Source organism: Camelus dromedarius, chromosome X (assembly GCF_036321535.1).
Source record: "Camelus dromedarius isolate mCamDro1 chromosome X, mCamDro1.pat, whole genome shotgun sequence".
Lineage (NCBI taxonomy): Eukaryota > Metazoa > Chordata > Mammalia > Artiodactyla > Camelidae > Camelus > Camelus dromedarius.
The window spans coordinates 50,071,224-50,091,747 of record NC_087472.1 but is presented as its reverse complement, the minus strand read 5'-3'; the positions used below and the strand labels follow the sequence as shown (position 1 = coordinate 50,091,747).

At 36.1% G+C, this 20,524-nt stretch overlaps 1 protein-coding gene across 2 annotated transcripts in view; it reads right to left on the bottom strand.

Annotated features, from left to right (window-relative positions):
* Window positions 1–20,216, bottom strand: part of POF1B (POF1B actin binding protein) — a 72,167-nt gene extending 51,951 nt beyond the window's left edge. For both annotated transcript variants that reach the window (XM_031445980.2, XM_010983401.3), the window contains exons 1-4: window positions 20,166–20,216; window positions 19,734–20,057; window positions 4,031–4,105; window positions 2,460–2,540 (exon numbers count right to left, since the gene is read on the bottom strand). In XM_031445980.2, coding sequence (XP_031301840.1) covers window positions 2,460–2,540; window positions 4,031–4,105; window positions 19,734–20,018 — 441 coding nt within the window. In that variant the 5' untranslated portion in view covers window positions 20,019–20,057; window positions 20,166–20,216. The remainder of the gene's footprint in view (window positions 1–2,459; window positions 2,541–4,030; window positions 4,106–19,733; window positions 20,058–20,165) is intronic.
* Window positions 20,217–20,524: the final 308 nt, after the last annotated feature.

The following is a 20,524-nucleotide window of genomic DNA, read 5'->3' as shown; positions in this document are numbered from 1 at the left end:
TGACAATAAATGGAAAATAAGGAAGATCAAGAACAAGCAAAAATAAAAAGGCAGAGCTAGAAGGAAATCATAATGAGAGAAGTGGATTGAGATCAGTTTAATTACAGGGAGAAGAAGTAACGATTAGACAAACTGGGAGGTGAAAGAGGATGAAGTTGCCATTTAGGAGGCTCAGCTTATTATAAATATTGTAATTAAGTCAGAATCTTCTCCTGGGAGAATTTCAAAGAACAAACAAAAAGGCATATACTTAGATAAATAAAATGAGGAATATATCTAGACAGGATTTTCAAGCTGCTGTGCAAAACTAGTTAGATTATTTTTGTTTACAGAGTATGGGGATTGAAATGTGTTTCATTCTTCAGTAATGGAAAGAGTTAAAAGCTTTAAAATGATCATTTTTCTTTAACCCTCTGTGGGATCTTCTGCCTGAGAAACTATTTGTTTTTCTGCAGTTGAACACAACCATAATAATAAGCCTTCACAGAGGGAGGCTCAGTGTTACAAATATGTTATATACTTGCATACATATTTCTAATTTCTCTGCTTCTGTGATTACACTGTGGCTAGGAAGGATGTGGGGCTGGGAAGGTGGTTATGTAGGTGAGTCTCTGGATCTTAACTCACCGACATCATTAATAGTCCTTAATTCGCAAATGTTTCTCTCCCACATCTGCATTGTTCCGTTTCAATTCCAACTCTGCCATTTTGTAACTCAGTGGTTTGGGGCCAGTTAAGAACTTAAGTTCCAAGAAAGTTGGGACCTTGTTTTTCTCACTGCTCTATCCCCAGTTCTTGGGGCAATTTTTGGTACATAGTAGGCAGTCAGTAAAAATTCACTGAATAAATGACAACTACTTTGTGCTTCTGTTTTCTCGCTTGTTTTAGGATTAAATAGGATAAAATATGTAAATTGCATAGCATGGAGTATATATCCAATAACTATTAATTCTTCCATTTCCTCATTAACTAAAGAATAATAATTCATCCAAAGTTACATAAGAATTGAGGGCAAAGAGGGTTGGACTTCAAATGACTTGATATTTCAAATCTCTGTGGATGTATCCTAGGCAAACACAGCAATTCTCATATTATGAAAAAAGTGCTATCTAGAGTTAATTCTTTGAAAGCCAGAGATAATCAAGTATAATATGCATCCAAGTCTGCATATTCCTCAGTTTGTGAAAGAAAGAAGAGAGGGACGTAAAAAGGGGAAAGCGTAAAGTGATTGGCCAAGTTACAGAAGAGGCACTCTCATCTCCCACGTCCTCCTCATGGCTCCCCTCCCCCCCACACATCTTTCAGATTTGTTGCTTAAACACTTGATTCTGCAAGAGCAGCAAGCAGCTGCTTTACTGTAATCATATTTCCTCTTATATTTACATAGATATATGAAGACTCAAGCAAATGTCCCAATCACTGCCTCCAGCACAGAGCCTGCACACTCCTAGGTTTGCACGTGCACAACTAACAGCCTCTCTAGCTAGACGTGAGAAAATAAGTTTTAAAGAAAGAAAGAAAGATGGGAGATAGACACAAGCAAAATGGTACATCCTCCCCACAGACCTAGAATAGTACCAAGTGTGTTACCCTAATTTAACCTTTTGCTTTCCACAGCTGAAGCAAATAATCGATTTTTATTTTGTGAGAGGAGAGATTGTTTCTTGCAATGGTGGAAAAATAAAATAAAGATAAAAGCTGAGAATTGCTGTATCATTATCTGGGGCACACTGTTTCTATTTGTGAAACTTTTATCCTTATAACCCCCTAGAAGAATCTCCTGTTGCAGCTAAAGTAAGGCTGTGTGTGTGTGTGTGTGATATATGCGTCTTAAGGAAAGCTTATTACTGTGGGGAAAATATTTTCTAAATTTTCTCCTCAAAATGAGACAGAATAATATCCTAGTTTTTAAAATATAAGATTATGTATCTTTGTAGAAAATATAATGTAACTTTCAAAAGAGCTCATTGCTGGGCACAAAAGTTGATACACCATAGGCAACAGAGGCATGGAGACACTGTTGAACTTTTCACTTTTCATTTTCTTCTTCCCAGCCCATATCTCAACTGCAAATCTAAATAGACTAAAGACTCCAACCTCCAATGCAGCAGCTGATAGTTTTTTTAATACAAAGTCTGTGAAAGAAATTTGTCCCTTTTTCCTTTGGTCCAAAGTGCACAAAAGTCCTCTGTAGCACAAGGGTGGTGTGCTAGACATAGAAAGACTTCATAACCCAAGAATTTCCATGCTACTTGAAACTGCTTCATCTCTGACGCACATGGCTGTCTGGAATTAAAGATGACTTTTTTCATACCAATGATTAGAAATCAATGTTATAACTAGAAGGAAGTCCAACAATCTGATTTTAGGGATCTTATAACTGACTTATCCTTCTTATTTAAGTTATCAACTTCTGAGGAATAGTAGGTTTGGACAAGAGTTTGCATTATATAGCTTACCTGTTCAGGATTTTGTACTATGTATCTCCTAATAGTGGTCTGTGGATATGTAGTGACTTTCACTGTTGGAGAATGGAGTTCCTGTGATGAAAAGACAGAAGCTGCATATAATCATAGTTATTTAGTGACTTTGGAGCCATCAATAATAATAGGAAGCAATTTTCAGACTGAAATTTTAAGTCTTTTACATAAATGTTGACATATGAACTTATGTTTTGGTTAATTTCAGTATATGAAAGCATCCATTTATGGGACAGGTTTGATTCTGTGGGCTTTTATGTAGGTTTGAAATTTCTGCATAATGAAAAACAAAACAAAAACTAAAAACAAAAGAACAAAGAAATCCATATTTTTATTAGCAGAAGTCAAACATACAGTAAAACTACTTCTAAAGACCTTCATTATGACAAATAACAGTAAATGCAATTTTCTGACTGGTGAACAGCTCTGTGATTTAAGTGGACTTATCTTCTGTGATAATCTTATCTTGGTGGTCCCATGGGGTTCCATTTCTAACTCAGTTGTAGCCTTTATCCCACTGTCTTATGTCTTGTTAGGAACATGACCCATGCTAGACTGTGAGTTCTTTGAGAACAGTGATTGGTTCTAATTCATCTTTGTGCAAGATTTGGTTTATACTTGGCACTCAGCAAATGTTTACTGATTAAATACATGACTCTAAGTGACCAAGCTCTGGGCTAGGCCAAATTGGGACGTGGTAGGCAAATTTTTCTTCCGTAAGCTTATTTGTTCTGCATAATATCACCTCTTTCTTACTGGATCCCAAGTCTAGAGACCAGCTTTTGTCCAAATTCACAATGTGGCACCTCAATCTGGGCAAGTCTGTTTTCTTAGAAAAGCATCTTCCTCCCTCTTATCCTCCATGTTCTGTAGGCTTTATACTCCCCTCCTATGTACTGACAAACGTGGGACATCTTATGGTTTATTTTCTTAGAATATACTTTTTGATATATGGTGACTAGTTCATCAAACACATATTTGTTAATCTGGTATTTAATTATTATTACAGTTACTTTTTAGAGATATAATGTCTACACTCAAAAAAAAATCTTAAAAGTGGGATTATTTGATCATAAAGGCTAAGGGAACTTGACCCTTATGTGTCTTTCAAATCATGCTCCTCTGAGAAGATCTAGTTCTGATCCTGGATTATTCTTTCTGGATGTACAGTTTCAGTATTATCACTCACCAAGTCACGTCCTCAATCAATCGAAGATCTAGGTACTTTATTTGTGCTGAAATCAAGGACCCTTAAAATATACCTAATCAGTGGGAGATCCTTGGCTAAAAATAAACTGCATTCAAACTAAAAGTAATCAGATTGAGTAGACAATGCAACTGAAAAATCTCAATTCACAGCACTTGTTCCAGCACTTGTCACATTCCTTTAATGGGCTGAGCTGATATTCATCATGTGAGACTCTCCTTTGCAGTTTCATGTTCCTGACTTTTTACGAATGTGTAAAGCTTTATGGGGACCTAAAGATTGCTTAAGTGTACAAGCAAGGCTTATGTAAAAAGAAAATTATCTAATCCGTAACTTATTTTACCTGTTCAGTATTTGGGGTTATATGTAGAGCGCTTGGGGCACAAGTAGATAGTTTCAGAGTTGGAGAATGGAGTTCCTGTTGAGAGAAACAAAAGCGGGTTAAGGAATTGTTACTAAGCAGCATCATTTGAATGTCTTAGGTTCTTAAGGTATTATTATTTCCTTTATTTTTATAATAACCCAATTTGTTGGAAATAAGGTTAGTGTTTTCTTAGGTGATAGACACCTTTCCAAAGAGCACATTATTGAATTCCTTTGTCAGTGTTGCAAGTAACCTAATGAAAAATAATTTCTAGAATGCTGTCCAAACAATACATTCTTCTTGTACTTTTAGTTTGCATCCTTTTTTTTTCTTCTTTGAGAACTCTGCTGATACATCTCCTGATATTGTTCGATGTTTGCAATCAACAAGATGCAAAATTTATCAGACAGAAACATTAAATGTAAAAAATTCTCAAATCAATATAGGAAACTCCCTTTGAAAGCCCAACTAAGACTACTGCTCTTAGATTACTTTAAGCTGATTCTTAATTGTGCTTTGTCTGATCTGCTTCTAGTTTCATTTCAAAGAGTAGATTCTGAGGTTAAAAAATGATCCATAAAAGTGAGAGTATGTTTTTTAATAAGGAGTAGATAAAATGGTCACTCTATCAATTATGCCAGCATTCTTTACATTTTCCCCAAATCAGCAAACTGCATAGCTCTATTAGTGTGCAAAAAGTTGATAGCTTTACTCAATTTCTTCATACATTACTATAATTCACAACCAACTGATACAACTCCAGGATAATATTCCTCAAATGATAAAAATATTGTTTTCTTCAGAACAAGGAGGTATTGAAAATCAGAATCACGGATTTACAAGGGAATCCCTGACAGACTCATACGAAGTATAGCTATAATGTAGGTGTAACATGCTGTTCTTAAAACAGACCTATGCGTTTACTCAAACTGCCAAATGTTCTGCACACTGTGGTTTTTCTTTTGGTTCAACTTGTAATATTTTTATCCCTCCTCCCCCTGTTACATCAACAGCAATACTGCAAGCTTAATGTTTCAAGGCAGCCTTTGAATATGTTCGCAGATTTCCTGCTGGTAGCTGAGGATAATTGCTCAGACAAATGCAGAGAATTAAAGACTGTCGACCAAACAGGTACATATTCTTCAGCTTAGGAATATGGCTGAAAATGTAAACAAGTGCAGGTGGATTTGGCCCACAGATCCAACAGAAGAGGGTTCAGAGAGACAAGGGGAAAAAATATGCTTTTTAGTTATGCAATAGCACGTGAAATGGAGGGTATAGCTTAGTGGTAGAGCACGTGCTTAGCATGCATGAGGTCCTGGGTTCAATCCTCAGTACCTCCATTAACAAAATAACTAAATAAATAAAAACCTAATCCCCCTCCCCAACGAAAACACAAACAAAAAATAAATAAGCAAAATAAAAATAGTACATGAATACATTCTAACATAAGAATTTATACAGATAAAGTCAAAGATCCTTCTTAACCACCTCCCCTCCATCCAAATCTATTACCCAGAAGTAACCTTTATTATCAAGGGTATCTTTACATAAATATATATGTATAAATAATAATATGCATTGCTTTATTATTCTGCAATGTAAGCCAAGCAATATCTCTTACATTGTAGATTAGCTTGTTCAGCTATCTATCTTGTCTAAATTGTCTCCAGGTTTTCACCATGCTGCAATGAGCATCCTTGTCCAATGTGAGTATTTCTCGAGAATCTCACAAAGAAGTGATATTGCCATCAGCAACTGTGTAAAAGTATCATGCCTGAAACATGCTTTTCTGAAAATTTTTAGCCTTTTTAGGCTGGGCCTAGTAATACTAGGGTCATTTTGAGAAGACAGTGCACACTGCCTGGCACCTGGTTCTATATACGGTTGTTCTTTCTCCTTACCTTTACTCAGTTCAAATCTGATGACATCAGCAAATTAAACAGAATGACACTGACTAGCTATGTAGACTAGCTTTTGAGATAAAAAATGTGCTGAGTTCAATAAACTTGCTGAAATTAAGTCAAGTAGGAATACACACACACACGCACGAATATACATATATCTTACATCTTTAGGACATCTATTTGTAGTAGTATAGGCAGGGTTACTTTATTCAGATGCCAGGACAGTAGATATTCAAAAGGCAAATTCGTGTATTTGCACAAAGACTAGTGTGGTCCTAAAATGAAGGAATTATTCAATCTTCTTATATTTGGAAAGCCAGTACATTCATTCCATAGATTATACTTAATTGTTTTCAGCCTTATTAGAATTGATCTTGCCTCTTTGCATACAACCCTCATGGAAACAAAGGACAAATAGAAAAACTTCCAAGTGTAAAATAGTAAGGTGGTAGGTTAACATGGGTCAAAGACATTAAGACATACGGTGTTGACCAGCACGAATTTAAACTGTAGCAGTATTAGGTTGATCATAAAGTGGGAAAAAAAAACCCTATCTGAATATAAGGTTTATTAATTCCAGGAAGACTTGCTAAAGAAAATCCTTTTTTCTCCTGGAAGTCTACAGAGTTAGGTAAGTAGTGTAAGTGTCCAAAATTAACATTATCTGGATGATGGAAGATACCTTCAGTGGCATCAAGCTCTAGGCAGGATTGCAAGTCATCCCACAAATAGCTATCACCTATTCTACAGGAAATGATCAAAAATGTTTGAATGAATGAATGAAAAGGATGTCTTATCTTTAAAAGCATCTCAAGAATGGGAGTCAATCTCCCTCTTGGTAACCTATATAAATGTTTAATTTTCAGTGTCAGCCATCTGTGTACAGCTTACCTAAATCTACTCCATGTTGAAATCATTAAATCCAATGAATAGTTCACACCTTATGTGCCTATGTCTTCTAATGCCATAGCCATGTTTCTTTTTTTAAAAAAAAAATTTAAACAACTTTATTGTGGTATAATTTCTGTACAGTAAACTACACATATTTCAGATGTACAATTTGATGAATTTTGATAGATGTGTACACCTATGAAACCACCACCACAATCAAGATACCTAACATTTCCATTAATAATAAAAGGCTGGGGAAGGGGTGGTGGTGACTATCATAATATAGTGCAGAGTCCTGGACTTAAAGTCAGAAACCCTGGCTTCTACTTCCAGTTATATCAGCAGCCAGCTGTTATAATGAACAACTCATGCCATCTTCCTGAGCTTCAGTTTCCTCATGTGAGAAATGGGGTGTGAATATGGATGAGTGTAGATTAGAGGATCTTTAAGCCTCTTTCTATTTCTGACATTCTGTGAATACAAGAGGTCATTCCCAGCTTATTTTTCCATATAGGCAAAACAATTCCAAATCCTTTCAACTTGTCAGTCTTGTTTTCCTTTGATAATGATGATGACAAGGAACAACTATTAAGAGCTTCCTTTGCCAAATATGCTACATAGATCTTATTTAACACTCAGAAAAAATGCTATGAGGAAGGAACTCTTATAACCCCATTTTACATGAGTAAAGTTAGGTAAATATAGATAAAGTAACTAGCTGAAGATCAGACAGCTAATACTAAGGTGTTAGAATTCCAACTCAAGTAGCATGACTCTAGAACTAATGCTCTTAATCGTTATACTTTGCCACATCCATAGCCTGTCTCATTATATTTTTATTTTTCAAGTGTGGAACATAATTCTACTATTAGCTTTGACTAGTTCTTATAATGGGAGGTGAGATATTTGTCTTTTTTATTATTTACTGTCAAAAGCAACTCTGAAAACAAGAGATCCACCCATAAGTGACTGTGTGAGAGAATAGCCCTGATTAAATAATTTAAACTTCTACAAATTCAATATGGTTTTTAAAACAGACAGCAGGATATAGCTATGGAGTGTACTCACAGATCACTAAACTCAATAAAACACTGAATTTTTATTTACTACTCATAATCATTTAAGCCCTTTGATTTTAGAGGAAGGCCTTACTTTTTCTTGTTAAATTCTCAGCATAGTATTGAGTCATTTATTCCTGAGGTTCAGATTGGCTAAATATATAAATATTGCCTGTTGGCAACATTCTTTAGGTAGAGTCCTGTGGAAAAATAATTTTGTTTATAATTAGGTAGGCTTAGGCTTAGTATAAAATCCAGGCCTATTTTTCCCCACACTGACTAAAGGAATGATTTTCAAGTTTGGGGAAGTTGTGGGAGCCCTCTTCCTTTTCTCTTCCCCTCATCTTCTACCTCCCTCCTCCTCCTCCTCTTCCTCTTCCTTCTCCCTTATAAAGTACATATGGCATTACCAATTTTAAGATCAGAGTGGATTAAAATCAGCCTGCTTTTGAGGGATAATCTTACTACATCACTTGAGATAATTGGCAATTTCTTGGTATACCCTAAATCAGAGTTGGGAAACTCTAGTTGCCTTAAGGAGAATTCACTAGTCACAAACAGTATCTTATTTCTGTTTGTTAAAATGGCTATGTGATTCAGAGTTAAATCACATGAAATGCAAATGGCCCCAATCACTCAGTTACTTACCTTAGTCAAAGAGCTTTTGAGTAGCTCAGTGCAGTAGAGATAGAAGGGAAAGCAGAAGCTGGAGAGGTGTTATTCTCCTTTAGGTGAGAAGGGAAACATTAAAAATTTAGGACATACTCTGAATTCCAGGATTATTACAGGGCAAGACCTTGAAAAGCAGAACAGAAATGATTTTTGCCCTCTAATATTTGATAATTTCCACTCTGATAATGGAATATTAGAATGGAAAAAAAGCCAGTAAAAGTGATCATCAAATGATCTGCTAAATCTAAAAAATACAAACTTGTTTAAAAATTCCTCAGTATCACTGACAGGTATATATAGAATAGATAAACAAGTTTATACTGTATATCACAGAAGAATATATACAAGATCTTGTGGTAGCTCATGGTGAAAAATAATGTGACAATGAATATATGTATTTTTATGTATGACTGAAAAATTGTGCTCTACACTGGAAATTGACACAACATTGTAAACTGTCTATAGCTCAATAAAATAAAATTAAAAATTCTTCATTATCTAACTAAGGTTAACTAAGGGAGATAGCTGATATAGTGGAAATAACAAGAACTGGTTTCTAAAGCCAGAGCATTCATTAACTAGCTGTTCTAACTTAGACAAGTTATTTTCAGCTATTATATGAACCTTGATTTTTGTATTTGTCCAACAGAAAATTCTCAATGCATGTTTTCACTTGTACACTGTGCAACAGATGTAATAATAATTTTTCTACCTAATTTTGGAGTTCTAGTGAGTAAATAACGCTTGTAAAAGAATTTTGAAAAATAAAATATACCATCTATTAACATGAGGCATTATTTTTACTGGACTGGTAACATGTAACTAAGTTACTTGTTCAATACTTGCTATGTAATAGTAATGAAAGAGATAGCAAAGATAGAATATACTCTCTACTCTCACAAAGATTATAATCAGTTGGGGGTAAAAACTATTAATGTGAATAACAGTAAAGTGTAGTATCATGAGAGCTATAAGGAACTTACTCTGAGAATTTCGAAGCCTAAGATAACTACTGCCTGGGACAATTTAAGATTTCATCACAAGGTTACACTTGAGGAAAGTTGCCTGAAAAATGAGTATAATTTCAGCATCTCAGGATTGGTGAGGATGGGGGATAGGAGCATTTCAAGTGTAAGAGCAACATGTGAAAAGACATAGCTGTGGAAAATGGGGGTTTATATTTAAAGAACAGTTTATATTTTGGCTGAAACAGAGAACACTAGAAGGGGAGTTCCAGGCAGCAAGGTCTCTGGGAGCCAGGTAATGGAGGGCTTTGAAAGTCAGACTAAGAAATTTACAGACACTGAGTGTCATTGGAGGCTTTTGTGGCAGAAGAGAGATCTGAGGTGTTTGTAGGTCATTTAAGCAACGTTTCCAGAGAACATATTCTTAGCTGTAATTAGATTTGTAAAGATTTTTAAATAATTTTATTCAGGAATCTATACATCCAACCTGAAGTCTGTGTTAAAAAGAAATGGGTAAACACTATGTTTGAGGATAAAAATCTTTCCTTGGAGAGTTCTAAATGTATTTTGATATGTGGATAAGTACTGAACAGCAGTAATAGTTTTTATGAGAGAATCTCAGGGCATATAACTGATATGCTAAACCAATTACTGGGCAATTGACTAAGAGTCAATAAATAAAAACACCACCTAAACAGAATTTCAGTAGCAGGGGAGGTAGAGGGAATGTCTCTAAAAGCAGACTATTTAGCAGCTTTAAACTAATTTTGTTAAAGGAAGTATCAACAAGATCCCAGGGAAATGATCTGATGACAGATGAGAATCATTAACCCTTTAACAACATTTGCCATAAGTAAGGACAAATATTTGTCTGTAAGAAAAAGAAGTATTAATCAAAGATAAACAAGTCAAATCCAGATGCTTAGACCCAAGAACTAGAGTAAAAACTGACTTATTAAATAGCTTTCTTACATTTATTTTATATGTTGTTCACTGTTTGAAAGAAGGAATTTGCATCCTACTTTCCATTGTCAGTTCAAAGAGAGGGCATAAAGGAGTGAAACCCACTAAACAGTCCTAGTCATATATCTTTATAAAAGTGACTGGTGACAGCCACATTCAGGCATTTTTGCTAGCCATAATCACAAAGGGGAATGGGGAGAGGGGAGGGAAGAGAGAGAGGATTTGAAGTTCCATTCTATTCCCCCAAAACACTAATTTTGATTGGCTTTGAGTTTTGATTTTTTTAAAAATTTCAACCATCAACAAATGTACAGTCCATGGTGGTGGAAAATAAGAACCACAGAAATAACATACTACTCAGTATTATACATAGGTTACTTAGTTACATAACAAAAAGTGATACAAGCTTTAAAAGGAGACCACATCTGGGATGCAAGTGAGAGTAGAATCCTACATTGAGGAGAGAGCAGGAAGATTCAGGGTTGGAGAGGATGTCTTCAAGATGGCTTTCCAGATGGATTTTGAGGGACAGATAAAATTCCAGCAAACATAGAAAGGAAGGGTGAACGTTGCCAGAGCGGGAAATGGAATGAACAAAGGAAGGGGTGAGAAGGAGGCAAAATGCTGTTTGTTCAAGAAATGGAGAGCAGTACAGTGTGTTTGGAACACAAGGTGGGAGGATGTGAGTAGTGGCAGATAAGACAGTATGGACAGGGTAGAACTGTCCTAAGGAGGCGCTTTAACATCATCAAGTCGAGGAGTTTAAATATAACTTTGGAACCCGATTATCAAAGTTTTTGAAAAGGTTCTAAATTACCAATCAAATGCCATTTTATTGCTGAGATCATTAATTTCACAGAAAGGTACAAACCAATGCTATTTCTTCCTAATATTTCTATCAAAGTTCTCCCAAAGCATTGATGAGTCTTTCGATAACTAATAATTAATCAACTTGTTACCCAGTGCTGAAGCTTTGTATGTTTTGATACAAAACAATCAATAAAGTTTATGAGAGAAATACTGAAAAAAGAATTCTGAACAGCAACAAAATATATCTGCCTTCTTGGTAAATAACATTTTATTTTAAGCATTGAAATGTTCATTTACATTATTAATTTATGCCCTGACTTGTGTCCCAAAAGAGTTTTGGTGGTTCATAGTGGAAGCACATACAAGAAAATGATCATGAGGTATAAACAGCAATCAGATAACAGAGACTGTGGAACATAGATAAGCATCAAATGTGTAGAGCTGGGATATTCAGTATAGCATGGTGGTTACAAGCATAGACCTGAAACTAGACTGCTTGGATTTATTCATTTCTTTTTTGAGTTTGTTTTTTTAATGGAGGTGTACTAGGGATTGAACTCAGGATTTAGTGCATGTTATGCATGAGCTCTACCACTTGAGTTATAGCCCCTACCCCCCACCCTGTCTGCTTGGATTTAAATCCCGGGTCTACCACATACTAGCTGTATAGACTTGAGCAAGTCACATGATACCCTTGTGCCTTGGTTACCTCCTCTGTAAAACTGGGAATGATGTTTGAACTTTACTTACTAAAGTTTAAAATTAATTCAGTAGGCTAAGGGAGATAGGCAGTTCCAGAGAGGCTATGAAACCCAGATCAGGTGCCCCCAAAAAAGGACAATGCATTTTGATTGGAGGGAAGAGTATTTTTGCATCTTTTGCCTCTTTTTAACCATTTGCTCTTCCAAAAAGAGAGGTTTTTGGGAAATTACATACATAGAAGGATAGAGTCAGCCCTCCAGATTCACAGGTTCTGCATCTGCAGATTCATCCAATGGAGGACTGAAAATATTAGAAAAGAATTAAAATCTGGAAAGTTTCAAAAAAGCAAAACTTGAGTTTGGCACAATCCGGCAGCTATTTATAGAGTATTCACATTGTATTTACAACAGCATTCACATTGTACTAGGTATTATAAATAATCTAAAGATTTAAAATACACAGAAGGATATGCATAGGTTATACACAAATACTAGGCTATTTTATATAAGATACTTGAGCATCCTTGGATTTTGATTTGGTGGGGGTGATCCAAGTACCAATTCCCCTCAAATAGCAAAGGATGACTGTGCATGCATACATAAGTAAAAATCTTTCATTCAGCTCTTTTCTTAAAGGTTTATGGCTTTAATTCTCCTACTGAGTCATTCTAAACTTACACTTTAAGAGTTTGTGGCTTCATTTTTTGTTTCATTCCTATGTGTCTATTATAGCTGATCGTGTAAATTGGCAGCGCGTTGATCACCACACTTGCACCACCATGAATTTCTTTGAATGTGAGGACCTTAGAAGTATTTCTGTATTTAAATGAGTAGCCTGACCATATAGATCTTGAATGTATAGATCTGAGTTCTCCAGTAGAACTCTCTGCAATGGTGGAAATGTTCTGCCTCTGTATAGTAGAGTAGCCACTAGCCACATGTGGCTATTGCACACTTAAAACATGGCTATCAAGACTGAGGAACTGAATAATTAGTTTTATTTGATTTTAATTAATTTAATTGTAGATGTAAATAGCCACATGCTACCCTATTGGACATGCAGCTCTAGAAGCATTAGGTAAGAGGTAGACTGCAAGTAAGCTTTAATGCTCAGTGTCACCACATTTTTAAAAGGAAAAAGGAAAGAAAGCACACATTTAAAAAAAAAAAAACTCCATTTCAAATATTGAAGTTCAAGTTCAAAGATGCTAAGAGCATGGAAACTTCCAAATTACTATTTCTAAAGGATATTTACACCAGTAAACACTATAAATAAATTCCTTCTCTTCCAGTCTTTTGATCATACACCATCAGTTTTAGAAAATTGCTTTAATGCTTTTCCTCATTAGTCATTCTTAGCTAGTATAGCCCTAATAAGCCTTGCAAGCATATATGTTTACCTAATCTTTCCAGTGTCAAAGGACGTCTTGCTTTAGAGTCTATTCATTTAGTTTATTATCTTATTTTGTGTGGTTAGCAGCTATTGTTGGCTATATTTTTATAAATCAATAATACAAATGGAAAGAATTATTCAGTGCTAACTCTCAGCCAAACATTGTGCTGGACACCTGCACGTGTTACCCCATTCAATACTCACTACAGGGTTGGGGAGGGTGTAGCTCAGTGGTAGAGTGCATGCCTAGCATGCATGAGGCCCTAGGTTCAATCCCCAGTACCTCCATTAAATAAATAAATAAACCAAATTACCTCTCATCCTCCCCCTAAAAAAGTGTAAAAAAATACTCACTACAAACCCTGAAGATTTTATTGTTCCCACTTTACAAATGAGGACACTGAGGTCCTGAGAAGTCATTTATTCCAGGTAATACACCAGTAACATTGACTATATATGTCAGGCACTGTGCTGCGTGTTTTCCACCATTTATTATTGCATTTGACTCTAACAACAATCCTATGAGTTAGATGTTTATGTGTTATCATTGCCCCGTTTTACAGATGAGGCAAGTGAGGCATAGAGCTAGCAAGTCCCTGAACCAGGAGTTAAACCCAAGAAGTTTAAAACCTAAGCCTACACTCTTAGCCACTACACTAGGCTGTTTTATAGTTCAGTTCTCCCAAAGTCTACCTCATCATTGCACATTTATTATTTGTAGCTCTGTCAAGATATTACACATAGATTCATTTGTACGGACATTTTCTCCACACAATGTTCTCTGTGATTGGTCTCTAGACTCTAAAAATAATGAACATCTTCAGTCAATACCTATTGGCTTTCATTTTCCTATTGATAGGCCTGGTCAAAGAGTTCAAGACTTTGGTGCAATACATACAGGAGAGAAACCGAGATTGCTGGAAGTGAGAATTAGGTAACAGAAAAGATTACATACATAGTACAGGACTTTGTTCTCTAAATATTTGGAAGCTTGTTGAAATGAATGTGAAACTCTTTCATGTTGTCTACTTTGAATTTTAAAACTTTACTTAAAAATGAATAAATAATATAATGTTCTGAGAAGGAAAACCATGGGAGCCTTGTAGATGCTCCTGTCAGTTTTAATGACTATGAGAATCACTGAAAGTATTAATAGTGACTTAGGAACAGTCTAGGCTGAGCAGTTTCAAAAGAGGCAGTATCTTTAAAAACCACCTGACATTCATGCTGACAGAATTTGCCAAGGCAAACTGCCATTTGAATGAATTCTCTGAATAGAATGGGAGATGTTTTTGTTAGAACCTTTCAATGTCAGTAACATGGTTAAACACCTGCCTTAGGTTATTGTTGAGATGCTGTTCTGAACTTTGTACAGAAAGAAACATGTAAATTATAATGATCTCTCTTTGGAGGAAACAAACACTTTCTTAATTTAGGATAAAGTCTGTGACTCTGTTCTCATGTAAAGAAAGCAATAGAATGTAATAGCAATAGAACTCCTTCCCCTCGTCCCTTCCCTCCAGTGAAAATCCCTCATTTAAGAGACCCATTCCTAGATGCTTTCTCTTCTTTTCTTGAAGGAAACTAGGAGAGAAAAAGTAGATAGTCACTTCGCAATGTATGCTTTTTGTCTTTAAAAACAAGAAGTACATATGCTCCAATGTACGTCAAAAAAGAATGGCTATGGCGGGGAGGGTATGGTGGGAGGGTATAGCTCAAGTGGTAAGGCGCATGCTTAGCATAACAACGTCCTGGGTTCAAGCCCCAGTATCTCTTCTAAAAGCAAATAAATAAGTAAATCCAATTCCTCCCTCCAAAAAAATAAAATTTTTAAAAAGATGGCTATTAAGATAGCTGTTGGTGTGAAGCTCAAATATACTTGTTTAGAAAATGTTTCACTTTGAAATGGGGTTTAAGAGCATGGCAAGTCCAAGACTTTGCAGTTGTTTTACCAAGAATTGTCAAGAGAAAAAAATTTTTTTTTCACAACAGTTAAAGGAAAAGTTCACCTCCCTTGCCCTTGCCCGCCACACCTGCTCCCAACCCCCAACCTGACCTTCACACACACTCACACACACACACACACACAATGATAGCTTGTGGGTGCCACTGACTGAAAACAGGCTCGGCAATTATCAGCCCTCCCTTAAACAAGAGACAATAGGCAAGGGCATTTTCACCCAGCAATTAACTGCACTCAATTTCTATAGCTTCATTTAATTGCAAGCACAAGAGGGATGACCAAAGCTGAAACCTCTGGCCTCTTTATCCTATGACCTCATTCCTTTTGCAGGCAACCTACTTCCCTGAACAATCATTCACTTTAGTGACCACGCCTTTGAATAACAATTTATCAAAGCAACACACCCATTCCATAGAACAGGAAAATTTTCTGATAGTGTATAGAAATCCTGGCACAGTAAGGGAGCAATCCACGATCTTTGTAACCAAAGAAAAAGGAAAAAAAAATCATGTAAACAAAGAAAAGCCCAAGCTGAATAATTATTGAGAGGAGAGGCCATTCATAAATTCATGTTCTCCCCTGGGCTGCTTTCTGGAGTTAAATTTGGTTGGAAGTTTCAAATTTAAAAGACCGGTAACCCACATAACACATACTCTAAGAGGTCCCTTCTTGCACCATAACTTGTTTTATTCGATAAAATATTGATGGCTAAAGCACAAAATTATATTTTAAAATGAAATCTAGGCATATAGGACATCTACAGACCAGGTCTTATATATCTGTCCTCAATGTGGACTCTCCCTCAATAAGCAAATGGTATTTATCCGGATAATCATGGTGCCTCCTACATAATAGGCACTTAATAAATATGTGCTCAAAGAATGGCTGGTATTGAAAATATTTTATTTTGATCAAGTTCTCTCTCACACAACAGAGCTCTTCTATATACATGGAAAAATAGCTTGAACTTCATAAACAGCTAAAATTAATGGAAAGGAAAATATACATGTCCAATGTGTATTCACAGCAATGCTGTTGAATTAAGGCAGTAGTTCATTTTGAGTTAGTGATGGTTGTTTAATATTTAGGCCTTTTAAGAGGTTGAGCTATAAGGTTTGTGTTTTCTTTTTTATGTAGTTTCTAGAACTCCATTTATTTACAAGACCACATTCAGTTCTAAAATGCACCCATGACCTTGATTACACCTGCTTTTGCTTTTTCCTGTTCATATGGATAAGCCTAGTCATTTTCATTCTACCATCAATTTAGACAATTTCCTCAGCAACTGGTTTCTACATTCAGTTTTTTCTGAGAAACCCTGAATCAATCAGACAAAATAATAACCAAGAGTCATAAAATGTATCTAATCAATTGTAGGCAAGAAACAAAGCAACATTATATCTGAAGAATTTTTAAATATGTTTGTCTATAAACACCATTTTAATGCAAGAAAGCACAAAAAGCCAGAAATAGAAAATATTAAAATGCTGCAAAAAGCATTTGATTAAATCTAAAATGTCTACCACATAAGCTAAAATTAAGATTCAGGAAGCAAAGCTGAGTAGCATCAATTTCAGTTTCTAAAGGGAACATATTTTACTACCGGCAATCCTATTTTTTTTTAAGAATTATGAATTCTCTAACTGCCATCTTAACACCAAAATGCTAAAAAACAATTGAAATAAAAGTTTAATTGAATTCATGTAACCAAAAATTGATTATTATAACTATTTTCCTAGCTGCCATGGTCACAAACTCTAGCATCAGAGTAATTGTTATATAACAACTCAAAATGCGTGGAAACATGGCCTATTGAAGGAGAGAATTTTAAAACATAAAACAAACAAACAAACAAAAAGGGTTTCAAGTCATATCTACTGCTTGCCTGTGCCTGGTATGGTATATAATAAAGCCGCTGACATATCTTATCCATTTAGTTAGCATGAAGGTAATTTCAGATAAATTTGAAGTCCTACGCTATACAATGCCATCCTCCCAGTAAACAGGGAAAAAGGAAATAAAATAATAGTTTCCTAGTCACATTCTTTGTGGCAGCTATCTAAAAGCTTTCTTGCCAAATTATCTTTCAGTGGATTTATGAATGCCCTTTGATACATAACTCAGTTTGAAATTTTATAGTCAAATGTTCTCTCTTCTTGTTTCACTAAGGGAATGAAGATTCTTTTTTTGAAAAAAAAAAAAGAAAGGCTTTTTAAAGAAAAAATTAAGAGGGAGAAGTAATTTGAGGTTTATTTGTTTATTTTTTTAAACAGAGGTACTGGGGATTGAAACCAGGACCTTGTACATGCCAGGCATTTACTCTTACCACTGAGGTATACCCTCTCCCTCAAAGACTCTTATTTTTTTCTCTTATCACAGATCTAGAATCTCACTTCCTTCATCCTCACCCAGTCCTTACTTTTCTTTCTTTCCAATTATGATTAACTTCACAACACCTTCCATTCCAATCTCTTATCCCAGTTTCTGTGGCCATACTTTCTGTCCCAAAGTTTCTTTATAAACTCCCCTATGGGGAGATATGATTCAAGGTGGAACTACTCTTGGAAGGATCACTTTAGCAAATATCAGGTAGAAATAAAGTCTTTTAAAAAACTCAACCAGCTTGGTCCCAGGACTATTGAAAAGGAAAGTTGAAATAAGGGAGTACACCATAAAGTGTGATCCTAAAAATTGTTCCATGGTCAATATTTATAATTTGCCAAATTTCAGTTTTTAAATTTTGATCTGTTTATCTTTCTTTTACTAGCAAGTTTGATAAGAAAAGAGGTTAATGTATTTAAAGAATTCTGTCAGATAGGGTGATTTTAGCATTCCTATGATAATGGTAACTGTTGTTTTCAACTTTCGCATTGTTTTGGGGCTACTCAGGAACATGGGTGACACCCACTCTGCTGTTCATTAACATCCTAATACTGAATATTGGAATGTATATTTGCATTATTGGGATCACAAACTAGTAGTTTTAACCTTTTATTTTTCTTCCCTTTGACTTCAATACAGGTGGAGTTTTCTCAACTAGGAAATTACTGAAAGTCAGTGCTGGTTTTTTTTTTTTTCTTTGTATTTTTTTCCCCTCAAATTAGGCTAGGAGTGAAATAAAAGAGTAAAATTGTGACCTTTGTAGTTGTTGAGTAACCTATCTCTTTCAAAAATTCTTTTAAAAATAGTTTTATCATGCATTTTAGAAAGGTTGCTTCATATCCTACTTTAAATTGTGGTTTTTGGGAAAATAATCCATCTTATTCCAGATCAGCATAATAATGCAATCTAGGATAATATCATCCCGCTAGTTGCTTTTTGAGCCCTTGACAGTACAACTTGTATCTTGAAATATAATTTCAGATAGGATAGAAGTTTCTGTGAAAGCTCAAAGACACTCAAATTTAATGTAAAAGCGTTAAAGATGAAAACAGATGGAACTGTTAATCTGATATTGTCTTACATGTTCTTTCACATACATTGGCAAGACTATTAGCACAGATACTAATGCTAAAATAACACCTTTAAAAATAAATGTATCTCATTTTAAACGGTGGCTTAGACCTCCAATATTTTTAACTTTCATGTAACAGTTGCTTACAACTTGCCTTCCTCAGTCTTATATCCACTCTTTCAATACTCCTTCTACAAATATTCATAAATTATCCACCCTGGCTATACAAGAGCCCATGTATCCTTTTCAGAAGATGAAACACATAAGACAATTCAGACATTTGTGCCTGTCGCTTATCCCAAGGCAGCTAAACACAAATAATTGCTCATCACTCCATACATGCCAAATCCCTGCACCACCATATTTGATAAAAAAAAAAAAAAGCCTGTTTAACTTTTGCTATATGAAGTGAACAAGTGGGAATTTATTTTATAAAAATGACTATATTCAAGGTGGAGCGCATAGCTCAGTGGTAGAGCGCATGCTTAGCATGCACGAGGTCCCGGGTGCAATCCCCAGGACCTCCATTAAAATAAACCAAATCACCTACCCTACCCCCCAAAAAAAATTTTTTTAATGACTATTCAAGTTGAGGATTGCTTTGCGGTGGGAGCAAAAGAATACTTCAAATCAGATATTCCAATCAAATAATCCAACAAAAAATGAAGTCATCCTATGCTCTAGTTAGATTATGCAAATCATCGGAACTGGTAAACAAAAGGCTACAGGCCCTAGTAAATGAAAGAACAGCCAAAGGATAGAATTTGAGTGACCATACGTTGCCTAAATAGCTGCGATCCAAAAGATGAGATCCTGTAGAACAGAAGCAGAGAAGCAGGAAACAAAGGAAATGAGGTTCAAGATTTCCCCTCGCTACTCTTCTGGCATAGCTGTCTTTGTGGTACCTGGGAACGGTCGCTCCAAACCAAATTTTGGTAGGAGGAGGCAGTTTTGAGAGGGGAGAGCACTTCTCGTGAGCCGATGGGGTCCAAGGCCTGAACCACCTTGTTCATGGGCCCACTGTAGGTCCTCACTCGCTCATAAACTACATTTTTTTCTGGAGGCTGCTGGGCTGGGCTTGACTGATGGTAACAGTGGTAATTCTGGGGTTGGTACTGCAGCCCCTCTGGGGCCTGCTGAGTCCCACAACTGCTGCTGCTCGTCTCACTCCAATAGCTTGAGCTCATCATCTTCTCAGTGGTCAGCAAGGTCCTCCCCAGATGCTCTCCCTAAGGAACAAACAGCGAAAGATCGTGAAAGAAAGGGGTAAGAAAGCAGGCAGGCAAGCACACGTCGGAGCCTTTTATCAGCCACCTCTGCCTAGAGACAAGCGTTACCTGAGCAGCAGCAGAAGCAGGTCTGGCAGCTGCAGAGGAGGCAGCAAAGTAGTTGAGTGCAAATGCAAAGTGGAACCACCCTGGGAGATGGCTCCAGGAAATAGTACGGCCACGCCCCTGAGGGGCGGAATCACCGGGCAGGTTTACCTGCCCGGAGAGGCCCTGCTTTACCACGCAGGTAGCTACCAGGCTGCCCGGTAGGCTAAGAAGTCTGGAAAGCGAGGAAATGTGGAAATTCAGGGTAGCAGCCAGAGATTCCAAGTCCACAGGCTTGGAAATTCACTTTCACCGTAAACAGGCAAACAAAGACATGTCCATGCCAAATCTTGAGAAGAAAAAACGTCACAAACGTCACATGA